This window comes from Chaetura pelagica, unplaced genomic scaffold (genome assembly GCF_000747805.2).
Source record: "Chaetura pelagica isolate M959 unplaced genomic scaffold, ChaPel_1.0 scaffold343, whole genome shotgun sequence".
Lineage (NCBI taxonomy): Eukaryota > Metazoa > Chordata > Aves > Apodiformes > Apodidae > Chaetura > Chaetura pelagica.
In genome coordinates, this window is record NW_009952873.1 from 1,886,929 (window position 1) to 1,907,146 (window position 20,218).

General features: G+C 37.0%; 1 protein-coding gene across 2 annotated transcripts in view; it reads left to right on the forward strand.

Annotated features, from left to right (window-relative positions):
- Nucleotides 1-20,218, forward strand: part of ERC1 (ELKS/RAB6-interacting/CAST family member 1) — a 269,913-nt gene that overhangs the window by 100,827 nt on the left and 148,868 nt on the right. For both annotated transcript variants that reach the window (XM_009995202.1, XM_009995203.1), the window contains one exon: nucleotides 13,152-13,345. In XM_009995202.1, the coding sequence (XP_009993504.1) occupies nucleotides 13,152-13,345 (194 nt within the window). The remainder of the gene's footprint in view (nucleotides 1-13,151; nucleotides 13,346-20,218) is intronic.

Genomic DNA, 20,218 nt, shown 5'->3' on the forward strand with positions numbered 1-20,218 from the left:
GAGAAAAATAAGAGAGAGACTTTCCGGATTGAAAAATGAATTAGACAGCTTTAATTAAATACTAATGATAAAAGAAGATGTGTACAATTATATACAAATGTGTTCAGAAATCTGCAGAACCCCTATTGCCTTCCCCATTCCCCAGCAACTCCCATGGCATCTTCTGAGCTGTGAGCAGTTCCGAAATGTCCTGGAGCGCTGTCAGAGAGAGTGGCAGAGCAGACAGGAGCTGAGGGGAGAGTTATGAGGGTCAGGAATGCACAGGCCTGGGGATCAATGATGATGGGTAGACAGAGTCCTCCCTGGACAACACCCATGGATGGAAGAGAAGGGAGGAAGAAGCCAGGAGGAAGGGGCTTGACTTCTGTGATCCCTGAATTTATACCAAGCTTTACATAGATATATGGAGTGGAATACTTTGGTTTGCTGATTTTACCATATGTCTAGTCTGCTCCTCCCAACGTAGGAGGGTTGCAGATATGTCTCTTCTGCTCCTTTAGCATCCGAAACCGAAGCAGAGCAAAGTGTCCTTGATGTCTCACCAGTATCTATAAATATTCCAGTGTTATAAGTCCACTAGCTGTAAAACTTGCTGCTAGTTAAGAGAGCTCACTGAAGAAAAAAACAATCAGTAAAAAGTAAATTGCCTTCATCCTGGCTCAAACCAGGACAAGCATAAATACTGCCCTGTTTAGAGGAACATTGATTTGCTTTTAACTTATTTTAAAAGGGCAGGCAATATAGATGCACAAAACACACTAACCAAAATAGTGATAATGCTTCTGTTTATAAAATTAGAACAAGATAAGAGGCAACAAAAATTTTAAAATAAATTTAAGTCTTGGATTGTGGAGCTATAGCTGTTTCTTTACATCTAACCCAGGGAAAGGAGTGCCCATGCTGTAGTTCAGGACTCTGTCCTGGTTCCTCAAATGAATGATCATGTGTCATCAGTTAAGACCTGTTTAGGATTTCTGTTGTGTGGGTGCAAGGTGTTAATACACCTGAGAATGCTGTGTAAATGAAACTCCATATATGTGTACCTAGACCTGTGTTTGCTCTTCTTTTTTATTCTATTACACAGAATAAACAGTTCTGTTATTCAGCATCAACAAAGTGCATTAGCAGGAGTAAATAGTTGTGCACATGTAATCAGTCTCAGAGACTGTTTTTAGTGTACCATAGAGCAGGTGAGTGTTTCAGAAGTCCTGAAGGACCCTTTTATTTGAATTCCCTGGCAGGAATTGCAGTTTCACCCTTTGTCAGTGTGGTACTGATAATGAGTTTCGGAATATCTTGTAGCTAATATTTGCCAGAGATTGGTATAGCAATTGGATGATAGTTTGTAGGCAGACAACTGCAGAGGAAAATGTTGTTACAATTCCTTTCTTTAAAAGAAACCACAAACAAACAACAAAAACTAACTGGAAGAGGATGTAACAAATAGCTAGGTTATGAAAAACAAGTTCTGGAACTTCAGTTATTTAGGGAACATGTCTCTGTGTTTAGGATTTGTAAATCTACAGCTTTTCACTGATTCCCCTGAGGTTGCTTTACTCACTATAAAGAGTGAGTATATCAGTAGTATAAGTGGCTGTGGACTCAACCAAAATCTGGTGAAGCACAGCTAACTAAAAAGTGAACATGCAGTGAACTTGCACTGTGATGACAGCACTTCATTATAATTCCTTTAGGCATGTTTCTGGTCACTCCATCTTAGAGAGGATTGTGTTTAATAGCTGGTATCCAGGAACATTACCCAAGGACACTGAGCCCATTCATAAGACCATATATTTTTATAATCTAATATCTTTTTTTTTTTCAGGAAATAATCAAGAGGGTGAATTATTCTCCTGTGATCATTTTCTTGAGGGTTAAAATGGGAAAATAGCTCATATGTACAGAACAACTGTGGGACAAATAACTGTATTCTTAATTAGATTCTGAGAAAAATAATGAATATAAATTCATTGTAGTGTCAACAGAGGTAGATTCACGTCTTCCCATCCAAAGAAGCTGCCTCACCTCATTAATTCAGGATCATTTCAGTTCTATGGGGAAAAAAAATTATAGCCTATCACTGCTAATGTGCAGTATAAAGCCCTTCCATCATGCTCTGGGTATTTTTTCCTCTGCTTCAGGTATTACTGCTTAGTAGGACATTTGGACAACTGCCCTACAGGTCTCCTGTGCAGAGACCCTAAAGTACTCTCTCAAATCCTGCTGAGACAAATCAATTCCTTATTCCTTTTTTTAAGAATGTGTGTCATGCTGGGCTACTGCATTCTTCTTATTCAAGAGAACATTCAGATTCAATGGGAAGATGTTTTTTTTTGAGAAGTCAGTTCACAATGGCTTTTATAAAGGAATAGAAGTTCTAGGGCCCAGGTATGCTTTCATGTAATTAGTGTGCATTTGCTTCAGCTCAAGCTGTATGAGAGAGTCCACTTCTACCACTGATCCTCCCTGATTTCTCGAACCAAGTCACGGTTACATGTAGTTACTCAAGTAAATACAGATAGCAATCACTTCAATATGTTTTATACTTATAAGTAAGTTTACATATTTCATTAATAAACTTTTTTTCCAGCTGTTTTTTATTTGCCAATGTGGGTTTTTTTGCCACTTTTAGAAAAGTAGAAAAAAGGTATACTTAGAACTCTTTCTCTCTTTAAATGCATTGCAGATATTTACTTAGGCAGTTTGATGTTTTCAAGGTGGGTTAATTCCCTGTCATACTTGATACACTTATGATATATAATCCAATTCCATTTTAAAGCTTCTAAAAACTCAGTTTTAAACATCTGCATTGTCAACCATTGCAAATAACTGTCATAATTAACCTTAAAACTAATGGCTACACAAGATCATGTGGTTTAAAACCAAATTAGAGGTTTATTATGTTGAGTTTTATTACATTATCTTAGTGCTGTTTTGCATAAGACATGCAGGAAGGACTCTTTTGTGTAGCTTTTAACAGCAAATGGCAAAAAGCTTTTCCTTTTACATTGTTTCCCTTACCATTTGAACGGAGATATGACTAGCATCAGCCTTGTTTTGCTCTTATTTTTCCAAAAGAGTTTTGAGTACTTTCAGTTAAATCTATTAGCCTTAGATGTTAAGAAGCGGACCAAAGAGACTGAATTGGACTACTGTTAAGCCATTAGATAAAAAAAGATTTGGGCAGTGTTTGGAAAAAAGCTTATTAATCTCTAAACAGTGAGCCTTTGAGAAATCATGAACAGTGCAAAGTCCCACTTTTTCTGTAGAAGTTGTTTCACTTTGCGCTAAAATGAAATATTATTAACCAGGTGGAGTGCAGGGTGCTGAAAAGTTGCTGATATGATTTTTCTTTCCTCTTTTTACTAATGAATAATTTATGTTAAACCCTATCTTTTTTAATAGCACTGCAGAGTTTTTCGTATTTGGGATTGAGGTTTTTTAAATAGTCATAGTATGATTATGCAAATATCTATGCTTAATATTCTAATTATTCTGCTGTCACTGCTTCTGTGCTCAATTGCCAGCCTGCTGCCAGCAGGAGATACTGTGGGAGTTTCCAAATACTGCAAGCAAGCCATAAATCCCGATTGAGTTTACATGCCCTGGTATCCTGCCTTAAATAGCCTCCTTTTTTACTGAGATGGAATCATTAAGGGGAAATCACACACAGGGGGCTCTCTGCCTGTTTTTCTGTGAAGTGGTTTTATGCTGTGCGGTTGTTTGGTTTTTTTTTTTTCTTAGGAAACTCTTTTTTCAAACTTGTATTTTAATGAAATAGTTTTATAGTGAAAACTTTTTCTTATAGTTGTTTTCTTTGGGATACCATTTTCCTAGCTTTTTCTGTCTTGTCTTCCCAGCCAATCTGCTTTGTTTAATTTTGTTTTTATAATCTGGGAGAGACCAACTAATATTAGAATTTGTTCCAACAACGATGAACGAGTTTTCGTCTGTCTTAATTTCCAGTGCATAGTTTTTCTCCCTATAGATACTTTCCTTCTTTGAAAGGGATCAAGGTAAGAGAAAAGAAGTCCAAAACCATATGTTAACAAACTTTCCCTTGGTGCAGTTCTAGGGTCTTTTCATCAGAGAATGTTAGCAGTGATCCCCTGCCAGGAAAATACCTCTAGATTAAACAGACTCACTCAGAAGATGTGGGTTTTTTTTGCTGTGGTGTATTTCCTTCAAATTCAGGAGAATAATATCTTTCAAAAGACAGGAGAAAATGACCTAGTGACAGTACCCAAATTCTATGCTTTCCAAGTTTTAGCTTGGTCTTGTACAGGCTCTAGTGCTTTTTTATTTTTGTGAACAGATTTCCTGCCACAACTGAAAATATTACTGATAATAGTGGTCGATGAGGTAGCAGTACTGTATTTGTTCTCAGTTGCTGATGTGTTTTTTCAAAGAAGGGATGGTAAATTATATATTCCACATAGCAACCTAGAAATAAAAAGGCTACCAAGAAAATCAGGATGTTTTGTAAAAACAAAATTAAAAACACAGCAGTTGTGTTCAGCATTCAGATAGTTTCAGTTACTGAATTAGTTTTCTAAACCATGTAGCTGTCTTGTGATCCAAGTGAAGCGCTAGGAATTAAAGTTCTGCTCAACTAGTAAAACTGACACCTGTAAACCTACAGTACTAGGTTAAGTATTTCAGGACTGGACAAAACTTATACTGAGGAATAAATGTCAAGTTTGGAACTTGCACGAGGGTTACTCTCCATGCTTCTCATGTTTCAAAAACTGGTTAGTAATACATGCTAAAGCCACAAATTAAGATTCTGTTGTCTTAGTACTTAATGTTGCAGCTGTTCAATTATTTTCCTGTTGCATCCTTTCTTTTTCTCTCTCACATTGTTCCTATCCCAAATTTTCTCCATCTTTTCCTATTTTTTTTTCTCCCTTTAGCATCCTGAAGTTTTATTGAGTCATCCATCCAAGCCAGTAAGTTCCCTGGCAAACGGAGAGGCTATTGCCAGCCCCATGTAATTTTGTGTTGCATGTGTATTCACCTGTGCTTTTATATTTGGTCTAACAGAGTATATTGGTGAATTACTTCAGTAGTGGATATAGATCATAGGGATGCAAAACAAATTCTATGTTATGTTTGACCAGTCATGCTCAAAAAAGCCTTCTCAGGTGCTTTTACTTTTTGGCTGCATTCATCTAACTTCATTTTTGTTTGGACAGCTTAATATTGTGCCAGTATTTTTGCTCCCCTTTGCTGCAGCTTCAATTGTCCTGTAGCTTTTCTTTCATCTGTATTGCCTGTGCATTTTCAGAGCAAGAATGTAACTTTTCCATGCAAATCAAGCTTCTTGCATTAAAATATTCTGTTACACCAAATACAGCAGTGCATTAGAAATAATAATTAAGTTATGGCAAGGAAAAGATTGTGTAAAAACTTGTGTAACCATTAAGCTCAGTGGTACTATGTCAGTTTAATTTTGGATCCCGTTAGCAGCCTTCTGTTTGATGTCAAGGAGCACTCTTTTCAAGAAGTGTTTGTATAATAATATCTTGACACCATAAATTATGTAATCCAAAGTATTTTCCGTCAGATTTCTTTTGTGACTGTGTGCATGAAAATTGTGTTATGAAACTTTTAGAAGGCTGGTATTTGTGTTACTCTTGATAATATTCAAAGTAGGTGTAGTTGTCTATCCTGACAATTGTTGTCTGGAGTTCAGAGAATTCCTGGTGCTTATATAGTTCAGGTTTTGCAACATCCCATATTAGAAATAATTTTAATAGAGCAGATAATACAATGCATTTATGGGACTAGATTTGGGAAGAGAGTTGTGGTGTGCAATAGGGAAAAGTGTATTGTTAGGACCATCAGAAGTAACAATGAATAGTCGGCTAGGGCATAAAAACTCCTACACTACATTTTGAGTTATTTACATATAAACGCAGTCATTAATAAATACTCTAAGGTATTTGGTGCACAAATATTAGAAAAAAAAAATAATCTTATAGGATACAAGGTTAGTGTATATGGCATTTGAAGGATTTATTTATTTAGTATTTCCCGACGGTAAATATTTTTTCCTCAAATGGAAATATGTATTTATTTATTTTGTGTGTTCAGGTATGAAAAGCAGACTCAAAGCTTTTCTGGTAAATTGATTCCTTCCTCCACTTTAAAATAATTTGCTAGCCTCCTAACCTGAAGATGACACTAGTTCAGTCTGTTGCTAAACTTCTTTAATACATCCTATTGAATAGATTTTTTTAAACAATTTTTATCATTTTGCAAAACCTTTTAAATCTTTTAGCTGAAGTTTCTTAGATTGTTTAATTCAGTTTGAGATTTTGTTTGGTTTTTTGTATTTGAAAGAAACTCTCAGCCATAACAGCTCACTGTTCTCAGGAACAAAATACAGAAACACGTTGATTTGAGTCTTTTTTTAACACTGGTATTTTTTTATTAAAAGGTCTGGTCCTTGTACCAGATATTTTTTAAGGCCTTTTTCAAATCTGTCTGAAGTGGTTCAAGGTTAAATACTTTGTTTATTTGTATTTGCTTAGTAAAGAGCTAGATTTAGCAATTATACTTCCTGAAGATTCCAGCTGCACTGGCTTTATCCCGTCCTGAAGAGGGAGGAGGACCTTCCCCATGTCTCCATTGCCACAGCTTATTCTAGATCAGGTCCTCTGAGCAGGCAGCAACAATGCCAAGGAGTTTACTCACCAAATAGCATGCTGGTTTCAAGCAGATGCTTGATATAAATACAGCAGAAGCAGGAATCAGCATCTCAGTGTGTAGAACAGGTCAAGACAAACTGTTAGGATTGGAAATCAGTACTCAAAGTTGCCATTGGGAGGAGAAAAGCAGGTTGCATTTTGCTGGGAGGAGTGAGAAACTGGAATAACCTGGAAACCTGAGACTTGAGGAAGACAGGGTGTACGAGTTTCATGTGGGCAGAAGACATGGCACTACATGCTGTGCAGGTGCTGTTGGATAGAACTAACTGTGCAAAACATCCCCCGAACCTGAAAAGGAGTGGTAGGAAGAGAATGAGGAGAACTGGTAGATTGGTGGAATCTGCTTGGATAGGAAGAGTGGATTTTGTATCTGTTGGTAAAAGACTGGGGAAATGAGGTACGGTACAGAAGGATTGTACTTGGTGCAAATAGACAGGGGAATTTATGCCCAGGAGAGCATATTCTCTGCAAAATCTACAATTGCATGCAAAATTTATCAGACTCCCCATTACTCTGAAGTCAAAAAATACCAAATGTGTGAACAAACTGTGTCATGTTGGCAACATGGAATATAAGGTAGAAAAGCCTGTGTGGTGGCTTTCAAAGTTCCAGTCTGGTTGATGGTTCGTGACCATGTCAGCATCAACTTACGCAGTGGAAAGTTGGAGGATTTTTCCACCTAATTCTCTTAAAATTAAAAAAATTAAACTTACCTACTCTACTCCTTCCAGAAACCTTATTAAGATAACATTCATTTTGAAGAATTAAATATCCAAAAGCTAGGAAATTGCTGATAAGACACTGTGTAGCCTTCTCATTTTTCATTGTGAAGGAGTATTTATAACATTTTTTAACTAAATGATTGTCGGCCAGACTCTTGCATTCTTCACTGTGGTGTGAAAAATGCTCCAAGAATGAGGCAGAGATATGTGAGGAAGATGGTAATCATCTAGAGGAATTAGATGACAAAATATGGTTTTTAGTCATAGGGAAGCATTAAGTGAATAAGGCAGGATATTTTTTCACCTGCACATGTTATACTAATGCATGCTCATTTCCCATTGGTGGTATTATAAAGTGGTTAGTTACCATTTGCCAAGAAATAGCCTACAGTCATGATAAGCATGACAGAAGTTATAAAGTGGTTAGTTACCATTTGCCAATAGCCTACAGTCATGATAAGCATGACAGAATGAAAACTGGGAAAATAGGTATTTTTTTTCAGTGTAATTTAGAGTAAACAAGGCCTAGAGCCATACACTGCATATCAAAAATCAAATACTCAATATATGGCAGTTACTTGTGTAAATCCCTTCAGCACATTGAACGAAGCTCTGTTCCTGTGAAGCAGTAGCTTGTGCCATGTGAGTAAAGCCTGGCTCAGAGGGGGCTGAGGTATACTCACAAAGACAACTATTATCCAGGCATTTCTTCTCTGTCTTGGTACAACACTGTTTGTGTTGGTTTAAAGTCTGCTGGGAGATAATTGTTAATGTTTGATAATGACTATGGAAATTCATCGATTTCTGAAGAGATCTTTTTTTTCAGTAATGGATTTTCTCAAGGCATCTTTCTCTTATTTAGACTTTCAGCCATCTTCTTTACATGATTCCCACCAAATACTTGCTTATTCACTGTCAAAAATATACAGTTACATTAACATAGACTAACCGTTTAACATATTTTATCAATAATAAGGTAACAAATAACTCTCTCTGGCAGACTCAAATTTTAATGGTGCACAGTATATCAGAGAATTCTCTGAGCCTCTAACTTCCAGTACAGCCTTTATGAAAAGCTGTTGTAGTGCATAGTGTTTAGAACAATGAAACTAAAATAGGAAGAAGTCAGGTTGTTTTTCAAATTAATAATTTTGTTGAAAGTAATAAAGACAGGATAGAAGGCAGCACATGTTTTATCACTTGAATTGCTGCCTTTACAATAGGAAAAATGAAGAAAATGGTTACATGTGTTTGTCTTTTGCACTAAATAGTCATAATGTTCTTTTGTATTTGTGTGTGGTTTTGCTATTTTTAGCAGATCTGAGGCACACTTGGAGGTAGAAGGGTGGATTAAAATGGAATTTCAAATTCTTGGGAACTTCTACTTTGTGGCCAAAAGTTCTTGGCAACATTTGTACATGAAATGTAAAACTGAATGTGCTGTCTCAATTCATAGGTAAAAGTAGAAAGTGTTTGCTGTGAATTACTTGCTGTGTGATTTAGTTAATCTTTTAGGAATATTGATTTGGAATCTTAGTCATAATGTTTGGAATTTTTACTTACATTTTAGAGGCTTTAAATTAGATGTGCTATTGTGCTATTGTGTTCTTCCCTGCTTCTGGCACAATTTAAGCTGTGTAAGATCACCTTTCCTCTTAGTAAAGACTTTTTTGGCATGAGAAATATCAACTTAGAAAAATCTGTTAAATGTGTTTTGTCGTCTTCTCCTTTCCATCTGTAAATAGTTGTTATGTCTGTGAAACATTGGCCATCTTTGTTCTAGTTGTAGAAGTTGGCTTTGTCCACTGATTTTATGTGGAAGCAATAGAAGTTATAGTACATTTATTTGAGGAACAATCACTCTTTCTTTTATTCTTTAGGTACCTGAAGTACTCACCCCATCACTTACCACATTCCAGATGGGAAATGATGGCTAAGAGCAGAAAAGCAGAAAGCTGTTAAACCACCTCTTAGTTTATAGCCCCGCAAAGAACTTTGAGAGCATATCCAGTGTAGTAAGATTAAACTAAGTAGTAAGCTTAAACTGTTCTCAGTCCTGAACCACTCAGAATTTCAAATTAAATTCACACTGACAAAGTGTTAAAATTAATACTGATCAGATGAGTTTTGCTAATAAAAACATAGCTTAAGAAGGTGCTGCTTTTGAGCTAAAACGTGACTGTGTTTCTTATTGCATCTCAGTGCAGCATCAAATGTGCAAGTTTGATTGTGCTCTTGAAAGTAGTTTAAATTCAATTGTTTTACCCCACATGGGAGCAGACCTGGAGAGCTAATGACAGGGTCAGTAGTAACAGTTAAGATTTTTAAAATAGCCTGTTATCGGGTAAACTCAATGTAGACATAAGTTTTTAATTTCTCATTTGAGGAGAAAGTGCAATGTTCCCTTTACCCTAAGCAAGCTGCTTTTAAAATTTATTCGTTTTTCATCATAATTCTACACATTTTAGTTTTTGTTTGTAACTATATGAAGAGGTTGCAGATTTAGAAATGCTGTCTCAGGTAGAGCTGAAAGTTGAATCTATCAAAATGCACTGCTTACAGTCTCTTAGTACAGCAGAAACTGTTAGTGCATTTGTCATGTATGTTTTGAAAATGAAATTCCCACCTGATTTTGGAATTTTTGTACACCTTTGGTAGGTGAGGGAAGTTGCGTTTGCTTCTTTGTTTTTGTTTTACTGTTTGGTTGCTTGGTTTGGTGTTTTGTTTTTTTACTGTGAATATAGGAATTCATTATTTGTGTTTAATTTTCTTTTCAATTAAAAAAAACCACTGCTGAATTATTTTGCACAATGTGGCATTGGGAAGGTAGCCAATTTCATCTGTTCCAGATCTTGATGTGAGTTTGTGGGAAACCTCTAAATGCATTGGTTTTCTCTCCTATACAATAAATTAATCCAGTAGGATTTTAGATATGGTCAAGTAACACGTATTTTGTACATAAGCCACAAAATGGACCGAAGTCACTCAGTCAGTAATTCACAACTCAGGAAGTGGTCTCCAGTTTACACCATATCACATAACGCTCACTTTGTGTTAGGTGAAACTATCCATACTTATGTGCATTATATACAAATAACATGTGTTATGTGTCTTAACTAATAATTTATGTCATGTAAATAGCCCTCTCGTTCTATAAGAACCAGACACACTGACTTGTTAGCTAATTTTCTACAAAAGAAAATTGATTTCCTCTTCTCAGGAGTGTCTCTTGGGTTGCTGTGGTGATGCTTTTATTAACACAAAGTAATATAAATCAGAACTGTCCTGACAGTAGAACTGCATTAGATGTTATAATTTGAATTAGGGAGTTTAGTAATCCAGGATAACAGCCTAGCTTTGCTTTATTTTAAATAAATTTCTTGTTTATCTGAGTATGTATTCTGGATTACTTTAAAGTGTCTGGAGAGTACTTATTAAAACAAACAATTTGAGATGTTGGAAACATACCTAAATCCAGTACGGATGAATTCAGGCTCTGCCTCTGGTGAAAACCAGACTTAACTCTATACAAAGTGTCTCTTAGGAGAATATAGGTGCCCCAAAAACCACTATTCCCAGTTCCTGCGAAATAGTATTCAGGAGGGAAGGATAGAGTTTTTGTTTTAAATTTAAGTATAGTTGAAAAAGAAATTAAGTATTTCAGATTTCCTGCAGGCTGGAATTCCCAGTAAGACATTTCAGGAACACCCACTGATGCCCACAGCAGAGTATGTTCCCTGATGCTTGCAGCTGTTCACGGAACTGACACACTTGTCAGTCTCATTGCTGCAATGTCCTCCTGGAGTCTGTATTACCTTGGCAATACATTAATTAGACTTCCACTTGCAGTGCAGAGCCCTTTCCAAGGCTGCATAATTCAAAGTGCTTATGGGACAGTAAGGAATCTGGAAGTGTAGACAACTTTAACTCCAAAAGGCTTCTCAAAGCTTCCAGGCTCACCAGGGATGCACTTGGAGCCAGGTTTCAGTCAGAGGCAGGATTTTTTCAGACTTGAATCTTGGTGGCAGAGGAGTGCTGAGGTTTGAATTGAAGGGCCCTCAGAAGTAGGAGCCTTTTAAGACTTCCAAAATACATTGCCTCAGGAAAGGTTTCTGCTCTTCCAGGATCTGTGCTTACCGGGCACTCTTGCTGAGATCTGCCTGGGAGACCTGGGCATTGCCAAGCATTTTTTCCTAGGATAAAAATACTGTGCAGCTCCTCCAGCTTTCTGGAATTCTTTCTTCAGAAAAAAAAAACAACAAACAAACCGAAACAGCATCAACACTCAGGATCTGGAAGGCCAAGGCCCTGAAACATGAAATGTTCCAGTATTGGGGAAACCCAGATCCATCCCAACATCACACTTCCAGTAAAGACCAGCATCAAGATGTTCTTCAGTTCTAGAATATTCTGCTCTGACATTATCCTGGATTTCACTAGAATGTGGCCTTGGTTTTAATGGAGCTAATTTAAAACAAGACACTTAGAAGCAAAATGTTGGGGTCAATGAACAGATATTTTCATTCAGTCTCATTTTGCTGAATAACTAAACAGATTTAACCAAGTGTACTTTTGCTGTCATTTGGTTCTTGGGAAACAGCAACTTCTGACCCTGAGTTTTATGCTCCTGCAGTTCTGTCCAATTACCTTTAAAAGCAACAGAGTCCTATACTGTTTGGTTTAAATTTACTGTGCTATGGAGCACAATGCTGGCAGCTTGTAAAAAACTTTCTGCAGGTACACACGGGGGGAAAAGTCTGTAGTCTTGTTTTCTGTTTTAGGCTTGTTTCAAAGAAGAGAAAGGCTTTGAGTTTGCAGGCAGTCTTGGCTGCCAATATAGCTCCACCAAACCTGCTATTCACTGAATCAAATTTGAACAATTCTGAAGTTTATATTGAATAGCAGTTGAAGATCCAAGAGTAGAGGGGCAGGGGGGAGAATTAAAAGATAGTCCTTAGTCTGCTGGTTTACATTCTATCATAAACACTGCTTTTTCATTGTCTTTAATACGCTTGGGTATTGTTGGATTAATCTTACTAATAAATAATGATTTTTATAGCAAACCAAGCCATAAAAAAACCCCAAACAAAAACACAACACCTCTTAATTGGGGTAATTTTCTCTGTACTCCTCTGATGCTTTTTGTGCCCATAGCCTGATTTTTAAAAATTGTTTTTCCTAAGCAAAGGTAGTTTCAGTAAGTAGCCATATTCATATTAGTCCTAGTCTGTAGGGCTCAGATAAGTAGCAAGGACTTCTGTAGATCAGTATCATCTATGTGAATCTATCTAACACTTTGCATACTGATGTAGCTAATGAACGCTATTAACCTCTGATTTGTTTTTCTAGATTATCTAGATAAAAATGTCCAAAGTATTGTGGGTAAAGTGGGTCATTTTTATACCCACTCACATATACTTTTCTTTTTTCTTCCTTTCCAGGAAGTTTAACTTTTTTTGTATTTTTACTTTTTTCATATGTTGGCTGTTTCAGATAAAAAAAAAAACACCTTATTTTTTTTATTCTGGATTTAAATACTTGATTTGTTTCTGAATTTTTCTTTTCCTATAAAGTATTTCCCTGTATATTTATTTCCATGCAATAGTTAGTCTTGCCATTTTTAAACAGATCTTCAGATAGCATTTTTAAGTCGTCATGGTATCTGTAAAATACAAAAGTGTGAGTGAAGTGTTTTTCTTGAACATTTATCTCACAGGCTCATGAGGCAACACTGGAGGCAAGGTCCAGCCAAGAGCTGAGCGATCGTATGCAGCAGCTGGAAAGGGAGGTAACGCGGTATCGGGAAGAATCTAGCAAGGCTCAAGCTGAAGTGGATCGTCTTCTGGAAATCTTGAAAGAGATGGAAAATGAGAAGAATGATAAGGATAAGAAGATAGCCGAACTGGAGAGGTGAGAATGGTATAAAGTTACTAGAGGAGCAAAGGAGCTGGTTAAAGTTAGAGATAACTTAGTCCCTTTTTCTTGTCTTAAAAACTTCGGAGTGCCTATTTTGGGAAAGTGTTCAGTGTTTTTCTGCCATTACTCCATTATTTGGTAGATTTTCAGCAAAAAGGTGTCTTACTTGTGCTTTCATTACCTGGCTGCTCAAAAATAGGGCTGATACAGAGAGAACTAGAAGGGTAGATAGAGCTGTGAGGGCATGGAGGTGATAAGAAAAGCTAACAATATTGTGGTGTGTTTGCAGAACAATTTGTTCTTTTCATTTGATAAACTCCTCAGGCACTGTTCTCCAAAAAACGAACAAGTAAAATGGGCTTAAGAGCTTGTGATATCAGTTACTGAGGTAACTGGTGGCATTGAAATTTTTTTATAATGGTAGGGACACAGGTAAAATTTGGCTCATATGAAGCTGAATTAACAATTTTGCTTTTGGACAGACAAAATGTGATTCAGCACTTTTCAGCATTTTCCATCTTCCTGTTGAGCCAGGAAGCTCAGGTAATTTTTCTAGACTTTAATGTCCCAAACAAAAATCATAATGATTCCATGATGTTTGCATCACAATTATCAATAGTAGATACTGGGAAAGACTGGAAACAGAATCTGTTTTCTGCCATTTTGTTACCTTACAGTGGCCCAAGAGGGAATTTCTGTTTGCGGATTTTCTTTTACAATTCTCAGTGAAGAATCACTAACTTGGAACAGCAAGATGGAAATTTTCTTATTTCTAATTGCTTTGTGCCAGAATAGTCTTTCTGTTTTCTATCCTATCACTATTTAACTGCTCTGCATTTAGCGTCAGGAAGATTAGGGGAACTGAGTAGAGGACATTTCAGGTTCTGCATCATGGCAATTGTTACTGTTCATTGGCTTGATGATTGTCAAATTATGGGTACCTCTGAATTACTTTAAAAACTTTTTTCTAAGAAGTCTATTCTTGTTTCTTTGCAAGTGACAAGAGCTGTGGAACAGTTCAACTTGTCAGCTGGGTTTCTTCTCTCTTTGTGATTGTAAGCAGCATGCTGTTAGTTTTCTTTAAGTTGTTTTATTTAACCAAAATTTGGTATACCTATAGTGTAAGCTTGAACACCCAAAAATAAGGGTATGTCTTCCCTGTTTTTTTCTAAGTGATACAACTTTCAGCCCATTGATAAACTATATATTCACCAGAACTTTCAGGCAATAGTTTGATAGAGTAGGTACATTTAGTGTAGGCATGAAAAAGTTAAATAGCAGTTACAAGTCATATTTGCCTGTGTGATTTTTTTCAGTCCCTTAGCGGTGTGGAGTTCACCATCTTAAGAGCATGCAGGTTGACTAGGGATCAGGTCATGAGCAGCAAACTTCTGTTAGGAATAAGGTGTGGGGAAGAAATATGTTCATAGTGCCTTAGCTTTTTATGAGTGCAGAAGAAATTACTGTTTTGGAAAAACAAGTAAAAAATATTAATCATTTCCTCAACCTGATTCCTAGCAGAGACTGGAATGGCAAGAAGAGGGCTTTCTTGTGCAAGCCTTTAATGGAAGTAGGATTTTTTCATTACATTAGCATTCAGAAATTGTAATCAAGATTGGGACTGGAAGTATCAACCTCTGAGTAAACACACATAAATGGCCAATAATCAAAGGAGTTTATAGTCTAGAAAGGAACAACAACAAAAAAACCCCAAACAAGCTAAAAACAAACAACAAAAAAACCAAAACACACAGAAGCGAAATTAAGATGGGCCCCCTTCTCCATTACAGATAAATGCATTGACACCCAGTGTCCAAAGAGCTAGAAAGGAACTTTTTATTTTGAAAGATGCAGTTCAGGAGATCTGCAAAGCAGTTACTGTTTTTCATGTGTACAGGGGTAGTTTCTTGCTGTTTCAGTTGCAGACCAAACACTTACTGTATCAATGACAGCATAAAAACCCCAAGACCCCAAGTGACTGGACATCATTCCCTAGCAATTTGGTGAATACTTTGACTCTTCATTCTTTCTTACCACCTGATTTTCACTCCTAAAAAGTAACAAAAAAGGGAGTCGTCCTCTTCTTGACTGTCATCTTTTCTAGCAGTACCAAGATAACATAGAATATGTTTTCTTTTTTTTTTTTTTTTTGCTAGTAATTAGAGTATTTTTTTCAGCTATGTCAAAGAAAAGGCTACTTTTGTTATTATGTGATTGCCAGCAGCCATGTAAATCAAGAGGGGGAAAAAAATCTAAGAATATTCACATTCTTGAATCACTGTAGGTGGAAATGAAAATGGAAAAGGTCTTCAAGATGTAGACACCTAAGGTGCATATTGTTAGTGTGGTGCATTAGCAAAATATCAACACCTGGAATGATTTTTCATGTGGAACTGTAATACAATCACAGCACTGGAGAAAAAGACACAGGGTTTCAGATACTTTGCAGTGAGGTTTTGACTATCAATTTCTCTTTTTCTGAAGAATTGTTGAAATTTTTATTTGGCCTTAGTTTGTTTCAACTGCTCCCTCAACCCCATCTTCTCTGGAAACTTGCTTTCTCCTTGTGATCTACACAAAACAGAGATGTTAACAACCCTCTTAAACTTATAGGTTGGTCCTGGTTTTATCTACTATGCTTGTTTATAAAGTATGCTTTCATGGCTGAACTGATGTATCTGGGCATGTTACAAGGATGTTTTAGAGCTAGAGTCTTGGTTTCCTGGAAAGAATAAATAATTCCATGTAGAGCAAGAGGAGAAGAAACAAGTCACATTCAAGGAATAACTGTACTAAAAAAAAATTGCATTTTCCAAAAGAGTCTCTTCCTCAAGTTTCTCCTTATGCTTGTTATCTGGGACAAGTAGACCACTGTCAGGAGACATTGTCTTCCATAGAAGAGAAGAAGTTAGTCACCTATTAGGGAGGTATGTATAGAGGAAAAGAGGAGGAGAAAAGATAAAAGCAGAGGAAAAAGAAATGAAAAGCTGTTCTCATAAGCATTTTCAATGATGGCAAAGCTGCCTTCAGTTCAAATTAAAATCAAGAGGGAAATGCTTCTGCTCTTTGGTAACTGTTGCTATTTCTGAGTAGGGGACCTTTTCAGCTGTCAATTGGGAGGCAAGATATCAAAAAATAATGTGTTAAATATGGTGCATGCTATGCAAAAGTTTGAAAAATACTTGAATCAACATAAGATTGAAAGCACAACCTCATTAATTTACATTCTCTGTGGGTAGGATCTTACTTTTTCTTACGGGAAGGTGGACCATAAGTTCACATTTCTTCTGTGGGTGAACAGCCCTATAAATTCTCTTTCTGTCCCTGGATTGTGGTGGTGTAGAGGGTTTTGTAGCTGTCTGGTTGCTAACTTTCTTTGTAACTAACTGTTTGCTTTTTGTATTGCCCTTCCATAACCTCCTGTCTCTCTGTAACTTTTAATTTTGCGTTTTGTCCCCTTCCTTGCTTTTTCTTTCCCTTTGTACTGTCACGTCCTGGTTCCACGAGTTGTTTTGTTTTCACCGTGCGTGCGGGGGTTTTGTTGACTATGCCTTTTCTCAGCAAGCACGCCTCCCGCAAATTGCACCTTCCCTACCAGGTGTCGGTCCCTGCACCGCAACACGTAGGGGGGTTAGTGTGGGACTTCCTGGGAAAGTGAGTGCTCTATAAGGCTTCTGTTTCCTACCGGGTGGAATGTCACCGCTGGCTGCCCGGCTGCTGCTGCTGCTGCTGTTTGGGTCTGCTGCAATTACGCTTTTTTTCTTAGGTCAAACAGGAACTAGTTATGCCAAATACAAGCTCTAACAGTCTCTGCATTCAACTCGTGTCACAGTGGTTATGACCACAGTCCAAAGGAGGTTTGCTGCTATTCTCCCTGATTTAAACTTGATGGAAGCTGTTGCTTTTCATTCTAATTCTGTTGCTGTGTTTTACCGTTGGTTCTAATCTCTGCTATCAATTCTGCCTGAGCCAGCTAAAACTCAAGTGTTCTAAAATGTGTCATTGATAGAGGTCAGTATTGCCTTATTCTTGAGTTTTATTGTGATTATTATCTTGTCCTAAGAAAAAGAAAAAAAAAAAAAGAAAAAGAATGCTAATCATGTCAGACATGGGCATCACAGCCTTCAAATGGGTATTTTACACGTAGAGGTATTTGTGTGCATATATTCTGCAATAAGAACCGACTTGGTGCTTGAGAGGTGGCAGTCAGTATATGTTGCTTAAGAAAGAAGCACTGAGTGAATACATATGGAAGTCCTGATTTGGGTTGCAGACTTGAAATAGGTTTTCATTTGGCATGCTGACCATGTATGATAGGTAGTCCTTGTGAGGACATAGGGCACTGCCTTTTTTTTCCTGAAGGAAACATGACTTTGATTTGGGAACAAGGAAGACAGAGCTCAGCTTTGGAGTACCAGCAGTCCTGTTAAGGACAGTTGGAACTGATGCCTATTTTAAGAGGGAGATTTTGGGGAGTTTTTCTAAAAAGAATTTAAGGATGCCCTATTAAAGAAGAAACCATCAAAATTTTGATGTGTAGCAGCCGAGAGTTGTACTCCCAATCTTAAATATTTCTTCTCAACAATAAATAAAGGATTAAAAAGCATAGGGTAAGTGCTGAAAAAATATAGACAGTAGATGGAAGAATCTTACTCTGTGTCATTAAGACGTTGCTATGTTTGTGTAGTGGTCTGTGAAGGATAGAGGGTGAGAGGAATTAACTGCATGTTCTATCAACTTTATAGTTTCCTAGAACAGTGTGAAGGAAACTATACTAGCAAATTGTGCCCTCATCTTAAGTAAGCAATTTGAAGGTGAAATAGGTATTTTCAAACCACTATCTTATAATAACTTATAATTCTTAAAAGTATCTTATAATAACTGTCTTTGGTTTTCAAGTTGGTTGTCTGTGTGAATTTTTGAATAATTTTTTAGAGAGTTCCTAAACAAGAACCACATGAGGGCACAGAAGTAATTTAAAGTAAAAAGGCCACTGTCAAATTGAAGAACAAAAGGCGTCAGTAAAGTCATAGTCATCACTATCGAAGTTAACCTTGAGAGATGGTATGACTGTAATTCTGTACTATTATAACTCATTGAAGTCCTTCAAAATTAAATTGAACTCTGAGTCAGGCATAGAAAAACTGAAACAATAGGTATTTCTTTAAAATACTTTAATCCATTTTGGTACTGTAAATCATTAAATCAAATGTATTTATGTCATGGTTGCATGGTATTATTACAAGGCAGAATTTGTTGTTGCTGTTGTGTTTCTTGTCTGCTTCCCTCAAAAATCCATAGCTTAAATGAATATTAAGATTGTAAGATTAGTCACTCAAAACTTTAGGACATTCCAAAGTGAAGACTGCAATGTAATTCAGATTCACTTCTTACGTGAATCTATGTATCACAGTGAAGTGATACAGTCTTCAACTATATGAATAATTTTTTTCAATAAAAATTCTGTCTTTGAAGGACATAGCTGGAATTGTCCCCAAAAAATCCTGAGTGACACCAGTCATGGAAAATTTCAGCACAGTTTGTTAATATTTGGCAAGCAAGAAGTAGTCAGGCCCATAGTTAGTCCAGCTCCACCTGTGAGCAGACAGATCTGTTGAATATTAAGATTTTCATCATTTTCAAGCTAGGAAATTAAAAAGTAATTTCTTTCCTCTCAGTCTTGCTCTATCTTCATACAAAAATTAATACTACACCTGAAATCCCACATCAAGGTTCACAGAGGAAAAGAATAATACATTTTATATCAACATAAGTGCTCTAAACAGATAAGACATTAAGATGCAGGCACCTTTACAAACAGATATTTAACTTCAGATGGTTGAACGTCTGCTGGTTTTCAGAAGCAAGTGTCTGCCTTCTGAAAGTCAACCTTTGTTAAAGTGCCTTAAGATCAACACTCAAACTCACTAATCACTTTTGAAGCCTACATCTAAGAAAAGAAAAGAGAGAGAGAAACACTGCCGGTAATTGTAAAGCCATCTGTAGAGAACACCAGATAAAAAAGCCATCATAGTGATTTTATGGTGACTCCTCAATCCATCCTCGCCTTTTTCATATGATGGGTTATCCTTTCTCCATTTGCTCTCTATTCAGCTGTCCTTTATTTCCCATTCTTTCCTTTTTCCTGTGTTTTGGGAGAAACTGACACTTTGTGGTATTGCAGAAACAGCTGTTCTAAAAAGCAAGGTCAAAGAACCCCAATTAGTCCAGCCCTTAACGTGGTGAAAGGTCAGGGCTAGTGTAGGCTTTGGTTGAACGAGCTTACTGTGTTATCCCATCAGTGAACCTCCTAAGCCTGGGTATTTGACCTAGTATTATTTCCATGTCCAAGCAGGCAGGACTGACACTATTAAACAGAGTGATTAATCTCTATGGAACAAAGTGGAGACTGACTTCCTTTGTTAAATTCACCAGAAAGCTTGGCTTGTCTTTTAATCCAAGACTAAGGATCTGATCTTTGATCCTCCAAGAAGGACCCTACACTAGAAAAATCATAGAATCATAAAATGCTTTTGGGTCTTCAAAGATCACATTGTTCAAACCCCCCTGCATGGGCACCACCCCCTAGACCAGGTTGCTCAAAGCCCCATCCATCCTGCCCTTGGACATTTCCAGGGGCGGAGTCTCCACAGCGTCTCTGGGCAACCTGTTCCAGTGTCTCACCATCTCAAAGTGAACAATTTCCTCCTAATGTCTAATGGAAATCTCCCCTCTTCCAGTTTAAATACATTGCCCCTTGACCTCTTGCTACATGCCCTTGTAAAATATCCATCCCCAGATTTCTTGTAGGCAAAATACTTAGCATAATGAGAAGCACTTATTGTGGCCTTTTTTGAAAGATTCTCT